We start from the raw sequence: 20,694 nt of genomic DNA on the forward strand, positions 1-20,694 counted from the left end.
AAAAACAAATGTGATTGCAAAATACATATATTCAAATTATTTGTAAAGGATTCTTTATGCAAAAAACACTATTATTTAATGATGACTATAAATATAAGGTTCTACAATAAAAAGTAGCTGTTGCTTTTAAGGAAGCCATAATGATCTTCCTTTTCCACCTATGAAGTATCCCTATCTCCCAGACAGCCCTTCAGACTAAGCGGGAGACGGCGTGCAGTGACTCACCTGGAGGATGGACACGGTCTGGGAGAAGTGGTGCTGCTCCATGGTGGAAGTGGAGTAGAGAGCGGCCAGAGGGTGGTCGAACTTCTGCAGGTAGCTGTTACTGAAGCCCCTGTGGTCCAGGTCATGACACAGACACGCAATCAGCAGTCCTTTGCGCTTTAAAAAATAATATGATGCAGAGATGTTCAAAACACAGAAACACACATGAGCAGACTTACCGCTTACATTCATGTCACATTACTTTCTGGCATTAATATAGCACAAATACAGCATTCTGGCATAAAGAATCCTATACAAATAGAGCAAACCCTTAGGAATCTTGGAAATTCCAGATAATCTAACTCATTTGTAGCCCCTTTCTTTGTTTCTCTGCTTAGGAATCTGATAGTCAAATTATTTTTGAGTTTCTCTCTCAACTCTAGGAAAAGGTGCAGGAGGTATCAACTTAAAGGTATAAAGCAAATGTTCCAAAAAAGTACAGATAAAGCAAATCTGCACAAGGAAAGAAAGGTCAGTTTCAGCAAAATCTATTCAATGTTAAATTCTAACAATGCTATTGCTATTATAAACAATAAATATAACAGGTAAATCATATCGCATGTAAAAATGGCAAATATATAGAAAAAAAGGCAGAGCAGGCTAAAGGAAATTAGAGAAAGCCAGGCTGAGTATGAAATAAACTGGGCAGGCACACCTCATGAAAAGGCCAGGTGTGAGCAAAGACCCGAAACAGGGTAAGGAGAGCGGCAAGCGCAGTGTGGGAGAAGAGCACGCAGGGCAGGAGAGCAGTAACAACATAAACTTGAAGGCGAGTGTGCCCTGAGACTCGGAGGATCAGGACGGTGGCCAGTGGGGTCGAGGGCAGGGGAAGCAGTCATCATAAAAGGCTTATATTCTCAGTGATCTGGGGAATATTATATTACACGGTTTTTAGCAGAGCAGTGTTACCATCTTGCTTATATATTTACGAGATTATTCTGGCAACTGTGTGGAAAACAGACTCCAGGAGGATGAGAGATCAGTGAGGAGGTTTCTAAAGTAATTGAGGCAAAATGTAATAGAGCTTTAGACCAGGATAATAACAGTGAAAGCTTCTATGGGGTGATTAAAGTCTGGATGTGTTTTGCAGGCAGAACCAACAGGATTTTTTGACTGTCAGAGTGTGAAAAGAAAGGACATGAGGAGGGGTCAAGTATGACCTCCAATGTTCTGGCCTTAGAAGCTGTAATGATTACCATCAACTGATATGGAAGGACTGCAGGTGGAATGGGTTTGAGGAGGGAGGTCAGGAGTTCATATTTAGACTGAGGCGAAGGAGTCTACTTGATAGTCAAGTGGAGATTTGACAAGTGGAGATTTTGTTTTGACAGGTAGCAGCTACTGAAGCCTCAAGGCCTGGAGATAGGCCTTTGCTAGAGAAAGGAAACTGTCAGTGCCCATGTGGCATTTAAGGCCACATGACTGGCTGAGCTCACCAAGGGTGTAGTTTGAGGTTGGAGGAGGGTCAAGGTCAAAGCTCTCAAGTACTCCCAATTCTAAAATAAATCTTCCAGCAATTAAATACTTGATCAATTAAATACTTGATTAATTAAATACTTGATAAAAATTGAAGGGAAGAAAGAACTCTATAGGTTAAATCCTATTACAACACATTTCATATGACAGTTTCTATTCTCTCATGAAGGGATTTTGAGTGGAATTCAGGTTATGCCAAACATTGCTTGAAAAGATTGAAGTGTTTAAAGAATATTGACTCAATGTGTTAGTAACAATCACAATCACAATTTTTATTTTGAAAGACAAATTATACCTGAAAAGGGGGAACAGACTGCATGGTCTAAGTCTGAGGAAAGAGAAGGATTAAGAAAAAAAAAACAACAACAAAACAAAAACAAACAAACAAAAAACCCCAACGGAGGAACAGCTGGTGCATTCGCAGGAAAACCAAGAGTGCCGAATGTCCCGGGATTCCATTGAAGACACTGAGCACTAACCCTCGGATCTCGCAAGGTGTGGGTCACTGGTGACCTGGAGCAGGGCATTTTCTGGGGTGTTAAGGTCAGAAGCTTGATCAGAGTTGTTCTCAGAAAGAATGCGAGGAGAGGATTTTGAAACAGTCAATAGGGTAATGCTTACATGGGGTTTACAGCAAAGAAGAGCAAAGTAACAGGGAGGGAGCTGAGAAGAGCGGCAGATCGGAGCATATTCTAAGACGGAAGTAAAAAACTGCATGCGTACATGCAGATGGCAATGATCCAGAAAAGAGGGGTGAAAGCATGATAATGGAGGAGAGAGAAGAGTGGGCAGCACTGATAGGCAGTGTTCTCAAAGAGGTGGAGGCGACAGATACGATAAAGCAGAAGGGTCAGCTCTGGAGAGGAGTGTGAAGGTTTAAGGAAGTGTGCAAGGCAGAGCCTGCTGAGGGCAGATGCAGACAGATGGGGGTGCTGCGATGGGAGTCAGCAGAAGTTCTCACAGGTACATTTTTAGCGATATGCCTGCTTCTTTATCCTGATAATGCTGAACTGGTTTTTCCCGCCACATAATTGGAAGGGAAATCTCGCCAGTAACCCCTAACCCCATGAAGTATCATGTTAACAATCATACTTGCCTGGCATTCTTAAGATAACTGAATTAATTATGTTGTTAGTATCATTTTGTTTTGGGGTGGTTTCCATGTTATATGCTGCTGTGTCATCATGATGTACCTGATAAGAAATCTCAAGAGTTTTACAATCTTGCACAATACGTAAAAGTTATCATCTTTCCAGTTTTTAAACTCATTTTTAAAATTCATGTGACTTTCAGTAGTTTTATTAAAGGTGTGCCAGAATCATACATCTGAAAATAATGTATAAAGAATCACCCTTGTTAAGCATTTCCCTTTAACAAGATCAAATGATAACTTCTAATAGTTCTTTTAGAGATTAAATTTCTTCTTTATAAAATATGTTTTAAATATTTACATATGTCATTTTGGGGATTATTTTTCAGCCAAAATGATCTGATGTTTTGGGAAAATGTAATGATATAATTCCAGAAATGAATTAGGAACTTAAATGAGAGTCAATATGTATCAACAAAGTTTTTCTCACTTATTGTTAAATTTTCAGTTTTTTTGAATATAAATTACAATGCAACTTGAAAGTATAATTTCTATAGTTCTTAAACTCACAAGGTATGGCAAAATGGCAAAACAAGACAATGAAATTGCTTTCTTAAAGGGAACAGAATGGAGAAAATGCTGAAAGTCTCAACAGTATGGGGTTCAATAGAAAAGGACTTTGTTAAGACAAACAAATGAAAAAAGGAGAGATTTCATCTGGATCTTTCGCGGGGAGGTGATGAATAATAAATTACTGATCAGGCTAAACTCCACTTGAACTAAAGATTGTTTTAACAAAAGCAACAAAAACTAGAGGATAATTTTTTATTCTTTCTTAAAATGCTACTATTTTTTTCCTAGAATGCATCCTTCGAGTTTTCCACTCAGATTGTGAATTTGGTCCAATAGGATGGAAAAGGATAGGATGGACCTTCACAAGTACTAGATTCTAGTTTAAACGTGAACTTGAGAAAAGCACAATTTATTTATCACAAAGATGACAGCTCCTTTCTCTGGACAGTCATAGGTCCCCTGAAAGATGATACCAGTTTTTACAGAGGAGAGAAAGGAGACCCTCTAAGGTGTGAGTAGACACTACCAGGATCAATGTGGTCAGAGGGAGGGATATCCTTCAAAGTCGGGATTGTCCAGATGTAGATTCAGCATCCTTTGTGGCCAGGAGTCACTAAGCATTTAGCCTGGCTTTCAAGTAAGGGACTTTGACTGTGGTTGATGAATGGAAGTGGCCATCTCCAATTCTAACTCTGAGATTACGAAAGCTTTGGATATGTCACTAACTCTGGGTATTTAAAGTCAGGCAAATTAATTAAACATTTCAGATCCTTTAGTTTCCTTATGCTAGAGGAGGTCAAAAACACTTATGTCTTCACAGTATTGAAAGCTCTAGGTTCTCAAATAGGCAGGATACGTCTACATTATCCAGGGCATATAAGCAACGAATAAAATTCACTGTTTATATCCCTTCAGAACATTTAAGCTTTAACAGGTAAGACAGACTACAAAATTAGTATTTCCTTGGGGGATATTTTGATGAAGTTAAAATTTCTTTTATCTACATTTCTTATACAAAATAATATGCTAAATGTTTGGGTACAGGAGTCTAAAAATTTGCTACTATTGATTTATTAAGCCAAAATTTGTCTTGGAATAACATGTCACAAATCCATGTCATCAATGTGCTCCTGACACACAGTATTAAATCCACTGAGGTTACGAGAAACAGCGGTAAAGAGTGCACACCCACCTCAAGGTCTGTGAAAAGCGTGTGATTGTTCTGAAGTATGGCATACATGCAGTGTGCTACAGTGACCGCATGCTTCCAGTTGTGATAAGGAACCCGCCGATAGTTCTTCTTCACAGACATAATAAAACGACACAACTTTTCAAGCTCAAAGCTGCATGGAAAAGAAATTGTTATGACTGAAACCAGTAGAGAATCACTATGTTGTAGGAGAACTCCCTAGTTTAGGTACACATATGTCTGTACCCTTATACATTTGCAACTCTAAAGATTTCTACCCTGTCTAAATCCATGAGCACTGGAAACTCATTCACCAGTTCCTTTCCAGTTCTCTAGCCAAAAAGAAGTAAGAGGATAAAGACTCTTTTATGGTATCTGTTGTGATATAGTAACTGTCCCACCAGTGAAAAAATATCAGTATTAGTACACAGTCACCCATCACCAGCCCTCATGATCTTCTTTAGTTTTACGTTCATTTCCTAAACCCCACAGTGCTCAAAAGACAACAACACAGCACCATCTTGCTAAAGGGTATTTTGAGCTAATATTTTCCAAAAAGAATATTCAGACTTGCAAACTGCAAATATGTATATCATGAGACTTTTCTAGAGTTACTATACTTTCAAAGTAATTCCAAAGTATTAAGGTTTATTATACACTCAAATTATTAAGTCACAAATGAACATATCCAAATACTGACATAGTATATAAAATAATATGATGTATATTTTATTACATATAGTTATACTATATTTTTATATTTTTTATATTATGTACTTATTTAAGACCCTACAAACTCTCAAAATAGACTTGAGACAGCTTAAAACAAAAGCATATATAAAACAAGGCTTTCTAAAATACCAGGGAGGCCAAGAATTCATAAAAACTTTAAAAAAATGTAACCTGTGTTTTTCTCCACTGAAAATTTTCAAATGTCTTTGAAGTATAAGGTATGGCATTTTAAGAATTCCAACTGGTCAAACTCTCAACTGCATTCTGAGAATTAACTGGAGTTAGGTATCCTATGCTCATCCTTTTGAAACACTAATTTACAAAAAGTCACAGATAGAAAAGACACAGGCTTCAAGAAGAATGACAATTTAGTTCTAGAGAAACTAAGAGGCTCTATAAGACATTTAATTCCTAAATGAGTAAAAAAGAGCAAAAGAAAACTATTCTTTGCATTTAAATATTGTGTGTTTACACTGAAAAGGATCAGATATAAAGTCAGGAAAGGCCTCTAGGACAGGCCAAAGTGGGTGGGGAAAAGATCTGCAATGAAATGGTGCCATAATCAAATTACTGACAAAGTATCACACTTTGAATAAGAAGACATGTTTCTTTTCGATCTATTCTAATAGATATATGACGTTAGGTTGAAAGTTGATGCTAAATTTACACGTGGTGTTCTAAACATTTATTATTATTATTATTATTATACTTTAAGTTCTGGGGTCCACGTGCAGAACGTGCAGGTTTGTTACATAGGTATACACGTGCCATGATGGCTTGCTGCAGCCATCAACCCTTCATCTACATTTGCTATTTCTCCTAATGCTATCCCTCCCTTAGCCTCCCATCCCCCAACAGGCCCCAGTGTGTGATGTTCCCCTCCCTGTGTCCACATGTTCTCATAGTTCAACTTCCACTTATAAGAGAGAGCATGTTGTGTTTGGTTTTCTGTTCTTGTGTTAATATGCTGAGAATGATGGTTTCCAGCTTCATCCATGTCCCTGCAAAGGACATGAACTCATCCTTTTTTATGGCTGCATAGTATTCCATGGTGTGTATGTGCCACATTTTCTTTATCCAGTCTATCATTGATGGGCATTTGGGTTGGTTCCAAGTCTTTGCTATTATGAACAGTGCCACAATAAACATATGTGTGCACATGTCTTTATAGTAGAGTGATTTATAATCCTTTGGGTATATACCTAGTAATGGGATTGCTACGTCAAATGGTATTTCTAGTTCTAGATCCTTGAGGAATCACCATACCGTTTTCTACAATGGTTGAACTAATTTACATTCCCACCAACAGTGTAAAAGCATTCCTATTTCTCCACATCCTCTCCAGCATCTGTTGTTTCCTGACTCTTTAATGATTGCCATTCTAACTGGCGTGAGATGGTGTCTCATTGTGGTTTTGATTTGCATTTCTCTAATGACCAGTGATGATGAGATTTTTTTCATATGTTTATTAGCTGTATAAAATTCTTGTCAGTAGTAACCCCTGTCTCTTTCAGTTACACAGCCAAAAGAAACTCTAGCCTCTGTTTTTACGAAAGCTTTTTAGATTTTTTAACCAGGCTACAACCATGTTGCTAGAGCCCCTACAGAGAATCTGAAAAGGCTGCATATTTGTATAATAATCTCAGCCCTTTTTTATTGGAATATTTAGGAAAAAAAGTAATTTATACATGCAATATTTAAAAATAATTACAAACAAAGATCGTGGTGAGGCATATATGTAGAAGGAGGAAGAGGTTATGTCACCCAATATTTCAAAAAGTAAATTTTAAAGTCATTCATACCAGGATGTCCCACAGGACCGATGAACCATGTAGACAAAAATTCCAGGCCACATGTTTTCAAAAGGACCAATGTCAAAGTGGAATCTGAAATTTTAAAAGGGCAGTTTATCACTAAATGTAATTAGAATAAACACAGTAAGTAAAGAAAAGCATTTAACTTGTTTGTACCAAGGAGCTAAAAAGACACTGGGAGCTCAGCCATCCCTTTTCCTGCCTTCTTAGCCACAGAGCTGTTACTGAAAGATTTCCAGGAAGAAACTAAACATATTGCCTTAGAAATCTAGTCCAATATTTGAGTTATTGATTTTCTATTAATCTGTTTAAAAATGATGCTTCATTTGTCAGAGAAATAAAAAGTACAAAAAGGTATATTACAAATATTAGATAAATATACAATCATAGAAAAGGGGGGAAAAGCCCTTTCAGAAGTATTTTTGGAGTTGAAACTGTTCTATCTCCTATTTTAACTGAGATAACAATTTCACTAATATAAACACCAGAGTTATTACCTATTTTTCATTTGCTAATTTAGTTACCAACATTAGACTTGAATAAACAGTATGGTATAATATATACTATAATTTCAATTGTAAGGCAAATATTAGCTCTAAGTCACTTCTGAAGGTTTCCTATGTAGATAGTGTTGGCTTACACTCACAATAAACATACAAATTATCATAGGCCCTACCCTCTAGTAACTTAAATATATTAACATAGGATTAAAAAATACAGTATGAGAGTCAAACTATGACAAAATTCTTGAATTTAATTTGGAAGTTTAAATTTATATGGAAATGAGAACTGTTTGATATCTTATGTTAAATGCCATTTTGAGTGTTAAATATTAAACGGTATAAAGTATGCAACAGACTAATGAGAAATGCTAACATTTAGGTTAACTCATTTCAAAACTGAGTTCAGATTTTCTTTTTTAAGGTAATGAGATCTGGCCTTTATTTCCAAATCCTATCATAATATCTGGAATCACTTCAGAAGCAGACAATGGCAACACATGAAACTCCACATGTAATATGTGTATAATAATTGTGACTCGAATTCTATAATCTGTCTCACTTTAAGTTCAATTCAATTAAAAATGGTTCCTGAAGAAACTGACAGAGCAACATACTTACAATTCAATTTCTTTGCAGAGACGCACGGGAAGGGTGAATTGCATGAGGCCTTGCCACTCTTCCGAAGTACAAATGCTATGGTAGGACAGCTTTTCCATCGTTACCCGGTAAATGCACTCTGAGTGGCGAATTCTATGATACATCTGGAAGGCAAATCCAAAAAAAAAACCCAAAATTAAAAGAATATTTAAACTGTTTTGTCACGGAAGTTCAGAATTTGGTATTAAAGAATCAGAACTAGAATTAAAACCAAAGTGGATTTATTATTATCCGTATTTCCATATGCACTGGGATGTGCAGACATGACTTTGCAGATTCAAAAGAAATGATTTTTTTAAAAAATGGTATCTCTGCTTTACAAATTTTTATCAGACATTATCTCTGGGTAATGAGATTACTTGGCATTTGTCTTCCTTAAAATGCTCTGTATTTCTGCATTTTTAAATAAAAATTAAACACATTTTATTATCAGAAAATGAATATTTGTACTTTTAAAGATCATCATAAGATCTAAGGTATTTCTCAATCTGTTACAACAAAACCTTTAATTATTGCATTTCACCTGCACATCAAATTCATCTTCCTTGGGAAGGTTTTATCATCATTACCTTCTCTGGTTTTTAGTCTTGACTGTATATTTTTACTATTCTTAACAGGACTGAATTTGGGGTGTTATTGGTGTTCCAGCAATGAACTCAAATGAGTAACACAGGTTTGCATTCGTCAGTCATAGACTGTGTCTACAGAGTAAGTATATAAATTGGTAATTACATTAATCGAAAATGGATAGGTACATTTTGCCATCCTGTTAAGTTGAAATCTTGTGTATCTGTATCTGTGTGCAAATGTTTTACAGATAATTATAAATTAATATGTGAGATAAAACAAAAACTTGCAGTGGAGCCAAAGGAACGGGTCAATATTTATACTTGTGAATTATTAAACAGGTGAGATTAGTTAGGAACTGTCTAAAGTAAATTAATACTGAAAACGTGGTGACAAGCTAGAGTAGCTTTTGTAACATCTTGCATTTTTAAAATAACATTTTCTAAAGGATAGTTCACCACCTATAGGTAAGACTATCCAGTCTACATAAAAATATAAATGAAGGCTGGGCAAGGTCACTCACCCTTGTAATCCCAGCACTTTTGGACACCCAGGTAGGTGGATCATCTGAGGTCAGGAGTTCAAGACCAGCCTGGCCAACATGGCAAAACCCTGTCTCTACTAAACAATAGAAAAATCAGCTGGGTGCATGCCTGTATCTCAGCTACTTGGGAGGCTGAGACAGGAGAATCGCTTGAACCTGGGAGGTGGTGATTGCAGTGAGCCAAGATGGCGCCATTGCACTCTAGCCTGGGCGACAACGGTGAAACTCCATCTCAAAAAAAAAAAAAAAAAAAAAAAAAAAGAATGAAGCTAAATGGGTCAAGAGTAAAGATACTTTCTTTATTTCATAATTTAAAAATATTTAGCTTCCTTCTTGGTGATCTCAAAGTCCTCTTGGTCTAGAGGTTACTAAAATGTTTGATTGTGAAAACCTTATCAGTAAACAAATTGTGGCAATGCAAACCCAATGAATGAATACACAGTAATTATGTGCATACAAACTGTGTTCATGTATTATTTATATACATAGAAATCAAAAACATTAAAATTAAGTGGGTATATTTTTAAATATGTTACTTACTAAATAAGTCTTTGTTCTTACTAAAAAATTACATATTTTAAAATGAAAGTACTATATTTAAATGTTATTAATCATCAAATGCTTTATTTAATACTTTTGGAGATAATGATCTAAGGGATGGTTCACTTTAATTTATTTCAGTATTTAGATTTTCAGTTATACTATTTGAGAAAAGTATTCCTTAAGAAGTATGTCGATCCAAATGGAATAAAGGTTGTACTGGCTGTGGCTAATGCCTGTAATCCCAGCACTTTGGGAGGCAGAGGCAGGCAGCAAGACTAGCCTGGCCAACATGGCGAAACCCTGTCTCTACTAAAAACACAGAAAAATTAGCCAGGCACAGTGGCACACACCTGTAATCCTAGCTACTGGGGAGGCTGAGGCATGAGAATCATTTGAACCAGGGAGGCAAGAGGTGGAGGTTTCAGTGAGCTGAGATTGCACTACTACACTTCAGCCTGGGCGATAGAGTGAGACACTCTCTCTCTCTCTCTCTCTTAAAAAAAAAAAAAAAAAAAGGTTGTATTGGCTGTTCTTAAACATTACACTTATATTTTTGTTTCCCAACTACTAATATGTTTGGTTGAAATTCAAATGCATTTCCTTTTTTCTTTATGTCAATCAGTTGACCCTGCAAACTAATCAGCCACATTTTTATATATTACCAAAATGGGTTCAAAATCAATGAAAACTCTTTGTGGAGAAGATTTGTATCAGTTAAAACCTGCTTCATAAAACAAAATCATTAAAATTCAATTTTAAAGGTAGAGAGAAAAAAAGGGGGAATAAAAAACAGATTTAACACATAGAAAACAAATGGCAAGATGGTGGATTTACACCTAAACATAAAATGTGAATGGTCTAAACATCATGATTAGAAGTCAAAGACTGTCAGATTGAATAAAAAAGTATCAGCCAACTATATACTGCTTACAAGAATTCTACTTGAACTATAAAGACATAGAGTAAAATTAAAATGATGGAAAAGATATACTATTTAATACCAGTCAAAAGAAAGTTACGACTTTATTAATAACAACAGGCTAGGTTGATTTCAGAACAAAGATTATTACTAGGAATAAAGAAAATCATTTCAAATAACAAAAGGGTCAGGTCATCACAAGGATATAACAACCCTAAGTATTACACTACCTAATAAGATAGTTTTGGTATACATGAAGCAAACAATGACAGAACTGCAAATAAAATAGACAAATAGAAAAATCCACAATTATAGTTAGAGATTTCACACAACCCTTTCAACTGAACTACTCATACATCAACCCAATCAAAATCCCAGTAGGCTTTTCTATAGGAAATTAAAAGCTGACTCTATAATTTATATGGAAATTCAAAGGACCTAGAATAGCCAAAATAACTCTGAAAACAAAGAATAAAGGTAAAGAAATTATACTGCCTAAATCCAATACTTATTATAAAGGTTTTTTTTATTATACTTTAAGTTTTAGGGTACATGTGCACAACGTGCAGGTTTGTTACATATGTATACATGTGCCATGTTGGTGTGCTGCACCCATCAACCCATCATTTAACATTAGGTATATCTCCTAATGCTATCCCTCCCCCCTCCCCACAACAGGCCCCAGTGTGTGATGTTTCCCTTCCTGTGTCCATGTGTTCTCATTGTTCAATTCCCACCTATGAGTGAGAACATGCGGTGTTTGGTTTTCTGTCCTTGCGATAGTTTGCGGAGAATGATGGTTTCCAGCTTCATCCATGTCCCTACAAAGGACATGAACTCATCATTTTTTATGGCTGCATATATTCCATGGTGTATATGTGCCACATTTTCTTAATCTAGTCTATCACTGTTGGACATGTGGCTTGGTTCCAAGTCTCTGCTATTGTGAATAGTGCCGCAATAAACATACATGTGTATGTGTCTTTATAGCAGCATGATTTATAATCCTTTGGGTATATACCCAGTAATGGGATTGCTAAAGCAGTGTGGTAGTGGCATCAAGGGGCACAAACAGATCAGTGGAACTAAATACAGAAATAGGACCACACAAACGGTCAGTTGATTTTCAGCAAGGCTGCAAAGGTGAGGCCATAAGGAAAGGATAGTCGATTCAGCAAGTGGTGCTGCAACAACCAAATATCCAAGAGCAATACATAAACAAATAAATAAAAACTTTGACCCTTACCTTGTACCATATACAAATATTTACTCAAAATGAATATAGACTTAACTATAGAACCTAAAACTATAAAACTTCTAGAAAAAAAAAACAGAGGAGAAATGTCTTAATGACCTTAGGTTAGGCAAGTATTTCTTCAATACAATGTTAAACATCATAATAAAAGGATAAATTGATCAACTGGACTTCTTCAGAGTTTAAAACTTTTGCTCTTAGAAAGAAACCATTAAGAGAATGAAAAAACAAGCCAAAGACTGCGAGCAAATATTTACAAATAATCTATCTGATAAATGAAAATGACTTGTATCCAGAATATATAAAGAGCTACTAAAAATCAATAAGAAAAGAAACCACCACAAACAAAAGATGGACAAAAGACTTAAAAAGACACTTCACCAAAGATGGTGTACAGATGACAAATGTAGAAGAACTGGAACACATACCATGATTTATGGAATGTAAGAGTACAATCACTTTGGTAAACAGTTTGGCAGTCTCTTAAACAGTTATAGACCCCTCCCATGTTACCCACCACTGCACACATAAATCTTTACCCAAGCGAGATGAAAGTCTATGGCCACTTAAAGGCTTGTACACAGACCAACTGTTTGTTTGTAGCTTTAGTGTAATAGCCAAAAACTGGAAATCACTCAAATATCTATCAACAAGTAAATAAATTAGTTATGGTATATCCATACAATAAACTACTACTAAGTAATAAAGAGGAATTAACTGTTTACATACACAACACCAGTAACGAATCACAAAATTATGTTAAGTGAAAAAAGCCAAATAATACAGATTATATAATTCCCTTTATACAAAAGAATTTTAGAAACTGCAATTTATAGTGACAGAAAGCAAATCAATGGTCACCTGAAGATGAGAAGGGTCAAAAGAAAGGGATTACTCAGGCTATATTTATTATATTGATTATGTTGATGGTTTCATGGGTATGTGTGTATACTAAGTTGTACACTTTAAACAGTTGTACATTATTGTGTATCAATAAACCTCAGTGAAACTATTTTAAAAGTTTCTGCTCTGTCTTTTTAAGGGTATAGATGTCATAATTTGTATACATGACACATAAATTTCAGCAAAAAAGTCACGTGACAATGAAAATACTGGCAAAGATCTGTTTTCAAAGTGCTCTCTTCACAGCATGAATTTCTTTGGAAAGCAATTATTTTTTCATTCAGTGTTAATGTCACTGGCAACTTGAGGGTTCAGATTAAATGTTATTTCTCTGAATATATCTTCTAAATACTTTCATTTGTCATTAGAAGAAGTTAGCAAATTTGGAATCTTTGTCTTTTTGTGAAAGAAGCCTGTATACCTAATTTATTAACTGAACAACTGTACCAAGTATTTTGCTGCAAACGGCAAATCTGTGGGTAGCACAAACGAAAACGCATGAACATTCTGAAATCATCTTCATAACCGTGATTTTTTTTCTAACTGATAAAATAATCTCCCTTAGTAAAGCTGAGAAAGAGCATAGATAGGTTTAGAAGCGTAGGCTGGACACTGCTGTCACCTCTTCCTAGCTGCGCAAGGCCCACTCTGTGAGAGGAGACTGCTTCCTGGACAAGACATGACCTTCTAGTGCACGAACTTTCTGAAAGCTCCATCCACGTATTAACAATCAATAAAAAATTATTTAATATCATTTACCCAAAAACATATCAAGACCCAAGTTTTCACATTGTCCTCATATACCTTAATGGAATGTCACTTGCTTTCCACTTTAGAGATGATAGCGTAGATTCTGCTAGGAAAGTGAACAATCCACAGGATTTACTCAGTATTTACTGTAAATTGGTATTACCTGTAATTCAGTGCAATTCTATGGTAAAGATGTTAGTAAGAGTAACTATACTAGGCAGTAAACTAACTGCTACTATAGTCATTAATTCTATTGAGCACTTGCGCCAGGCAGTATGCTAAGTGTTTTGCATGCATTACTTCATGTCTCACAAAACTTCTACAAGATAGTTATTCCTTTTATTGTCATTTTATATGTTTATGACTTAAAATTAGAATACATTTTATTTCTATGATTTTTACAATTTTTGATATCAATACATTGAAAATACGTAAAAATTTAAATTAAAATTTTTAGTCATTTATTTTTATATTTGTAATCAGTGTAGGTAAATAACACTAATTACAAGATAAAATTAATTAAAATCACAGCACAAAATAATTAGTTTTAGAAAATTTATATTACTTCCCATTTTCTAAATGACCTTTAATATGAATAGTAGAAAATAATATAATCTAGGATTATTAGTAGATGATTTTATCATATTCATGCAAATTACTCATGAAGGTAGAAAACTATGTTGTCTTTTTAGGTGCATTTTGTATAAATTATTTGCCTATAACACTGCATAAATAATCTTGGAGTCACTGTCCAAATAGAAGAGAATTCTAGCAGAAAAAACTGCTGTTTGTCTAAAACTGAAATATATTTTGATGGCCTATCAGTCTTAGGCACGAGGATATTGAAAAGGTATATGTGCTCAAAAAACAAAACGATAAAGACAACCTGGAAACAGGACTGTAAGAGCATGTCTACCATACATTAAAAATACATCCATTCACATTTTATAAAACGGCATTCCTATTCAACTGGCATACAAAAATATTTAATTAGTGATTATTTAGAATGTTGTTATTGGGGCCTATTTACACAATAACCCTCATTACACTTAGAAATGACTGTGTCTATGAGACACCCTAATATTTGTAATTAATGTTCATAGTAAACCTAGAGTCACTTTAGGGTCGGGCAACTCTTAGAAATCTAAACTCTGGAATCATCTACTTGGAACAAATCTCTTGTCCATCATTTACTAATTGTATACATTTAGGCAAATCACTTAATTCTCTGTTCCCCAGGATCTCATCTGTAGACTAAGGACACTGTAGTACTTAGCCAAGAATGTAAGGTTCAATGGAATAACACGGGGAAAGGCTAAGGAAAAGCACTGGCCAGTGACTGTGAAGCTCTCAGCGCTTTCAGCAACCTTATCTTAGATGGGTATCAGCACTGTGTTGCCACATCATTTGGCTCTTTTGTTTGATTTTGGTGATAATCAACAAGAGAGTCTACTTTTCTGTTGTGGCAGTGGTGCACCGAACTGGCTTGCAAGAGCCAATTATGCACATTTCTTCCCAACTCTGCATTCATTATGGCGCATGGGTAGCTTGAAATTGTCCATATTGAGGGAATGTACACCAGAGAAACGGGGAAACACACAAATCAGGACCCTTCTGTTTTTAGAGAGGTTGCTGTTAAACATTTACTGCACACCAACTGGTATTCTTTAAGATACAAGTAGTTTAACTTTGGGAACGCTTGAGATATAATAATTGTTCTACTATTATAAATTGTGCACTCTTTTCCCCTATTTAATTTACATTTAAAATCGAATTGACAAAATACTTATTAAACTACATATTTTCCATATGTTTGTCAATAGCATTAAATAATATCATTAGTCAAATTAAACTGATTCTCTAAGCAAGTCCTAAAATCAAATACATACTCCACATACATATGGGGAACACTGAATAAGAGACCTGTAACCACCCTTCTACTCTACACTGCCATGAGATCTACTTTTTAGCTCCCATAAGTGAGTCAGACATGTGATATTTGCCTTTTTGTGCCTGGATAATTTTATTTAACCTAATGACCTTCAGTTTCATCTATGCTGCCGCAAGTTATGCGATTTCATTCCTTTTTATGGCTGAATAATGTTCCATTGTGTATAATGTTGGTTAAGGGGTACAAAAATACAGTTGGATAAAAGGAGTATGTTCTATTGTTTGATAGTACACTAGGAAAATTACACTTAATAATTTATTGTGTATTTCAAAATAGCTACAAGATTCATAATGGTCTCAAAACAAAGAAAATATAAATATCTGAGGTGACAGATACCTCAGTCACACTGATATGATTACCAAAGTCACAGGTATCCAACTATTCTACATACTCCCAAAATATGTACAACTATTATAAATCAATAAAAAGGAAATGCTGTGCTGTTTATTTCATAGCATACAGCAGTGCTGCAGCAGACTAAAGAAATAACAGACCCATCGCAGGGTGTGGCTTGAGGCTCCCGGATGTGAAGGGAAGGTCCATGCAGGATGCGACTTCCCTGTGGCTGCATGAGGAGAGGAGCTGAACTGAGAACTCCATAAGCAAAAAAGAAGCCTTGTCTCTACTTGGGGCTATGGGTAGAAAATAAATAGTCTCCATCCATTGAGAATATGGAAATCGAGCCTGAACCATATGTAGTTGTAGTTTCCAAATTTATCCTAACATATTGCAGGAATTTCAAGCTAAAAACTTAACAGAAACAAAAACCTGGACCCAGATCACTGAAAGCCTGGGGCACATGGAAAACATTACATATATCTGAGCATGAGGGTCTCTCACAAGGGAGATAATTTGAGAGAAATTTGAGTAGGTAAACAAGTAAACGATGACATGAAAAAAAATCTAAGAATGGAAAGATCAATAGATATTAGTACCCTTTACAAATTGAGCTAATGAAAAACACTTATTGAGAGATTTAAAATACACTGTTGCAAAAATACAGCATTTGGTATGTGACTTACCATGCTTGCACAACTATTCTAGTTTATGGAAACCACAGTACCAAAATGCAAAAACAAAACAAAACAAAACAAAACAAAAACCACAAGGATTTCTTTCTGTTTCTTTCTCGGTAGAGTTGTATCTTTGACCTAATCGTGGGTGGAAGTATTTAAAACACTTTCTTAAAGACAGGCCCAAGCACCTACTGTCTATGGCACCATAGAGAGTTCTTTCATGCTGAGGATTGCAAAGGTGACAATAGTTTCCTCTAATGTGTTTCAGTGGATTTGAAAGCACTGGGAACAAATTTAAAAAAAAAAAATTTGTGTGTATTATATTCCTGTGAAATAAGAGACAGCTGAATTCAGGAGAAAGTAGGGGCACTGGAAAAATGACTCTCCAGCTGTGTGCCCCAAATGCACCTCAGCGTATAGAAGACAACTGGTGTCCTAAGGTAGGAATACTGACTTCTCTCTTCCTCTGTAAGCTCAGAAGTTCCATCTTAGGGCAGACATAAAAGGCACCTCTATAGGCTCTTCCTTGCTATTTTCCAGTAAATAAATGAAGCAAATCAAATTTTAATGAAAAGCAACTTGGCCTGTGGAAACAACAAACCAGCTATATATTTAACAATGAATTGAAATTTTATAAAATTGGCTGCAATGATAATTCATAAAATATAATGACTAATGTGAAAACAAAGGATGCAACACTGAATGTCTACTATGGACTATGCACTGTTCTAAGAGTTTATTCATATGGACCACGCACTGTTCTAAGAATTTATTCACATATCTCATTTTGTCCTAACAATAATCCTGGGGAATAAGTATTGTTTCCGTTTATCTGTTGAGGGAACTAAGGCTCAAGAACATAAGCTGACTTCCCCAAGGTCAGAATGTTGGAAAGTAATAGATCAGGTTGTAAAATGCATGTCTGCTTGATTTTAAGTTTTGAATCCTACTACACACACATTGAGAACTCAAAAAGTAGGGAAAGAATGATTTGGAAGGGTGTAGGGCCTAGTGTCATAGCTGAAGGAGAGCTGCATCTACTGCAGAGCAGGCGCTTTTGGAAATGATACCTTTAAGGTCAAATAAAACTGGAAAATTGTCCTGTAGTCTGTGCCAAGGAATATTTCAAATATATAAACATAGGACATGAAACCACCTAGGATGTAGGGTCCATTAATTCTTAATCTGTACCTAGCATCTAGGAGTGATTAATGCTTATGTGTGGAACGAACAAATGTCCATGTCAGTTATAAATTTTATAACCTTATAACCAAAAGAAGAAAAAAAAAGACTGAACTCGGCTGAAATTAGTTATCTATAAACTTGTAGACTTGGAGAAGTATTAAACTTTTATTTTCATGTAACCCCAAAAATTCAGTTTAAGAATTGTTATTCATTAGTATCTAAGAGTATTCAAATTCAAGATGAGGGAAAAGGATATGTGTGTGTGTGTGTGTGTTTCTGTGTGTGATCATGTCACCACTAACAGGAGATAGTTGAATTTTAGGAGTTAACTTTGTGACTCAATGCACTGGTATAAGATGTATTTTTGATATTTCTTAGAAAACTTTTCTTGGGAATATACAATACTCTTAAGGCAACAGTTCATCATCTATAATTACAAATTTAATTTACATAATTCTCCTTGGAAGTATGTCCCAAGTGTTAAACTTTCTGTTAATCGATTCCAAACTCTTTCATGAACCCTATCTTTGCTCTACCATCTATATTACTTTATTGATGAAGTTTTGGGTTTTTTTCCTAAACTTTCCCCCTTCATTTCTGACAAAATTAACCTCACCGTCTGTGATGGTTAATTCTAAGCGTCAACTTGACTGGGTTAGAGGATGCTCGGATAGCAGGTAGAGCATGATTTCTGGGTGTTTCAGTGAGGGTATTTCTGGGAGACTGGCACTGGAATCAGTGCACTGAGTAGGGAAGACCTGCCCTTATCCAATGCAGTAGGGCACCATGCAACTGGCTGAGGACCCAGACAGAACAGAAAGGCAAAGGGAAGGCAAAGTGTCTCTCTGTTCTAAAGCTGGGACACCTACCCTGTCCTTGAACATCAGATCTCCAGGATCTCTGGCCTTTGGAGTTTAACTTGCACCAGCTGCACCCCAGCTTCTCAAGCCTTTGGCCTCTGACTCAGGGTTACACCATCAGCTTCCCTGGTTGTGAGGCTTTCAGACTTGGACTGAGCTATGCTACTGGCTTTCCTGGTTCTCCAGCTTGCAGATGGCCTATTGGGGGACTTTTTAGCTTCCAGAATCATATGAACCAATTTCCCTCCTAAGACCTCGCTCGGGTATCTATTCATCTATATATGCATCCTGTTGGTTCTGTTTCTCTGGAGAACCCTAATGCACCCTAATCCATATTTTATATGTAAAATGTAAAAACACTTCGTAGTAATTGTCTTCCCTGTAGGCAACCTCAGGACCTTAGGGAAGAATGATGTCAGAGAGAAGGCAGCACACTTAGCGAGCACGGGGACCAGTCTGCATGCATTCAAACCCTGGCTCTATCACATACTTGCTATGTGCCCTTGGGGAAATTATTTAAATGCTATACATCCATTTTTTTTCTTATAAAACGTGGAGATAATAATAACCACACTCATGGGATTGTTGGGAGAACATACAAAAAGAGATTTCATATGTAAAGTGTCTAGAACAATGCCTGTCACACAATAAAGCCTTATATCAAATAAGAGTTGTTCTTATCATAGTCATCTTTATATCCACCATCTGGTATAAAAAAGATATGCAATACTTGGTGGTTGAATTCTGGAATGAATAAAGGTTCAACCACTTATTCAATTTGTCCCTAACCAACTAATTTCATTTTAATAGCAAATTTTGTTCATGCCCCTTTCATGTTAAATGTCTTTCTATCCAAAATGTACAGAGCTAATCTGTTTTGAAAGATTTATTTTTCTAAGCAAAAGAGGTAACTGATACTACTGTCCTATTAGCTTTTCTAAGGCATATTAAATGGTTTCTTTAAAATCACAGTATAAATGAGTAAATTAATTGACTTGGATTTAAAAGATGTTTTCTGTTGATAGTACTTCCCAGTATGTTAGCTCAATAAATGAAAGAGAGATGTTGCCAATCAGAGACGTTCCCCTTTAATTAAATAAAAGGAATGTATTCAAGTATTTCTAAAGATGAAATAAAGAAAAATAAAAACATAATAAGCATTAACATGGCCTATGTGCCCTGCTTCTTAGATAGGCTCTTAATCAAACAAGACCACAATAAAATATGCCATTACATTATCATGTTCAGTATTAGAAACAAGAATTTTCATGTACAAAACATGCTTCTATTAGGGACACAATGATTTGTTCAACAGCAGAAATACTCTGAATTCCCCAAGATCAACACAATTAAAATGACAATAACGGTCAACAATTAAAAAGCACTTCATGCTGCGCAAAGATTTTTCATATTTATGATCTTGATCATTACTAATGTATGTTCTCTAGAAAGTAGAACATTCAGGAAAAGGTAGGGAACCCGCAGATGTGATTGTTTGGGACAACGCATAATACAAGGTGTTTTTCCTAATTTTCATATGATGCTTGGGGAAAAAATGCTCAAAACAGCAAAGCAAAATTGCTCAAGAACAACCGCAAGCATCTCGGTGCCACAGTGATGACCAGAATTTGGGTCTTGGTCATTGGCAGTAGTTGGTGGCATCAACCTTTTCAAGCGGGTAAGGTTCTAGGGATCCCACTATAAAGAAACGAGATGCTATCTTATTGAAACTAGCATACATTTGGAGCTATTTTCTTTTATTTTTTATTTACATGGATGCTTTCTTCAACAAGGCAAAAAATATCATTGTAAAGAAGACATGTGAACTGGTCTTTCTGAATTGGAACAAAGTTTTGAAATAAACCCAGCCACCAGTCTTCATCAGACTGGAAGGCCAGGGAAA

The 20,694-nt window shown here is 35.7% G+C and overlaps 1 protein-coding gene across 9 annotated transcripts in view; it reads right to left on the reverse strand.

The window, feature by feature from the left end:
• Window positions 1–20,694, reverse strand: part of PDE10A (phosphodiesterase 10A) — a 666,160-nt gene that overhangs the window by 60,800 nt on the left and 584,666 nt on the right. For all 9 annotated transcript variants that reach the window (XM_055114307.2, XM_055114308.2, XM_003820230.6 and 6 more), the window contains 4 exons: window positions 8,260–8,402; window positions 7,127–7,210; window positions 4,596–4,746; window positions 226–381 (listed from right to left, as the gene is read on the reverse strand). In XM_055114307.2, coding sequence (XP_054970282.1) covers window positions 226–381; window positions 4,596–4,746; window positions 7,127–7,210; window positions 8,260–8,402 — 534 coding nt within the window. The remainder of the gene's footprint in view (window positions 1–225; window positions 382–4,595; window positions 4,747–7,126; window positions 7,211–8,259; window positions 8,403–20,694) is intronic.

Source organism: Pan paniscus, chromosome 5, assembly GCF_029289425.2.
Source record: "Pan paniscus chromosome 5, NHGRI_mPanPan1-v2.0_pri, whole genome shotgun sequence".
Lineage (NCBI taxonomy): Eukaryota > Metazoa > Chordata > Mammalia > Primates > Hominidae > Pan > Pan paniscus.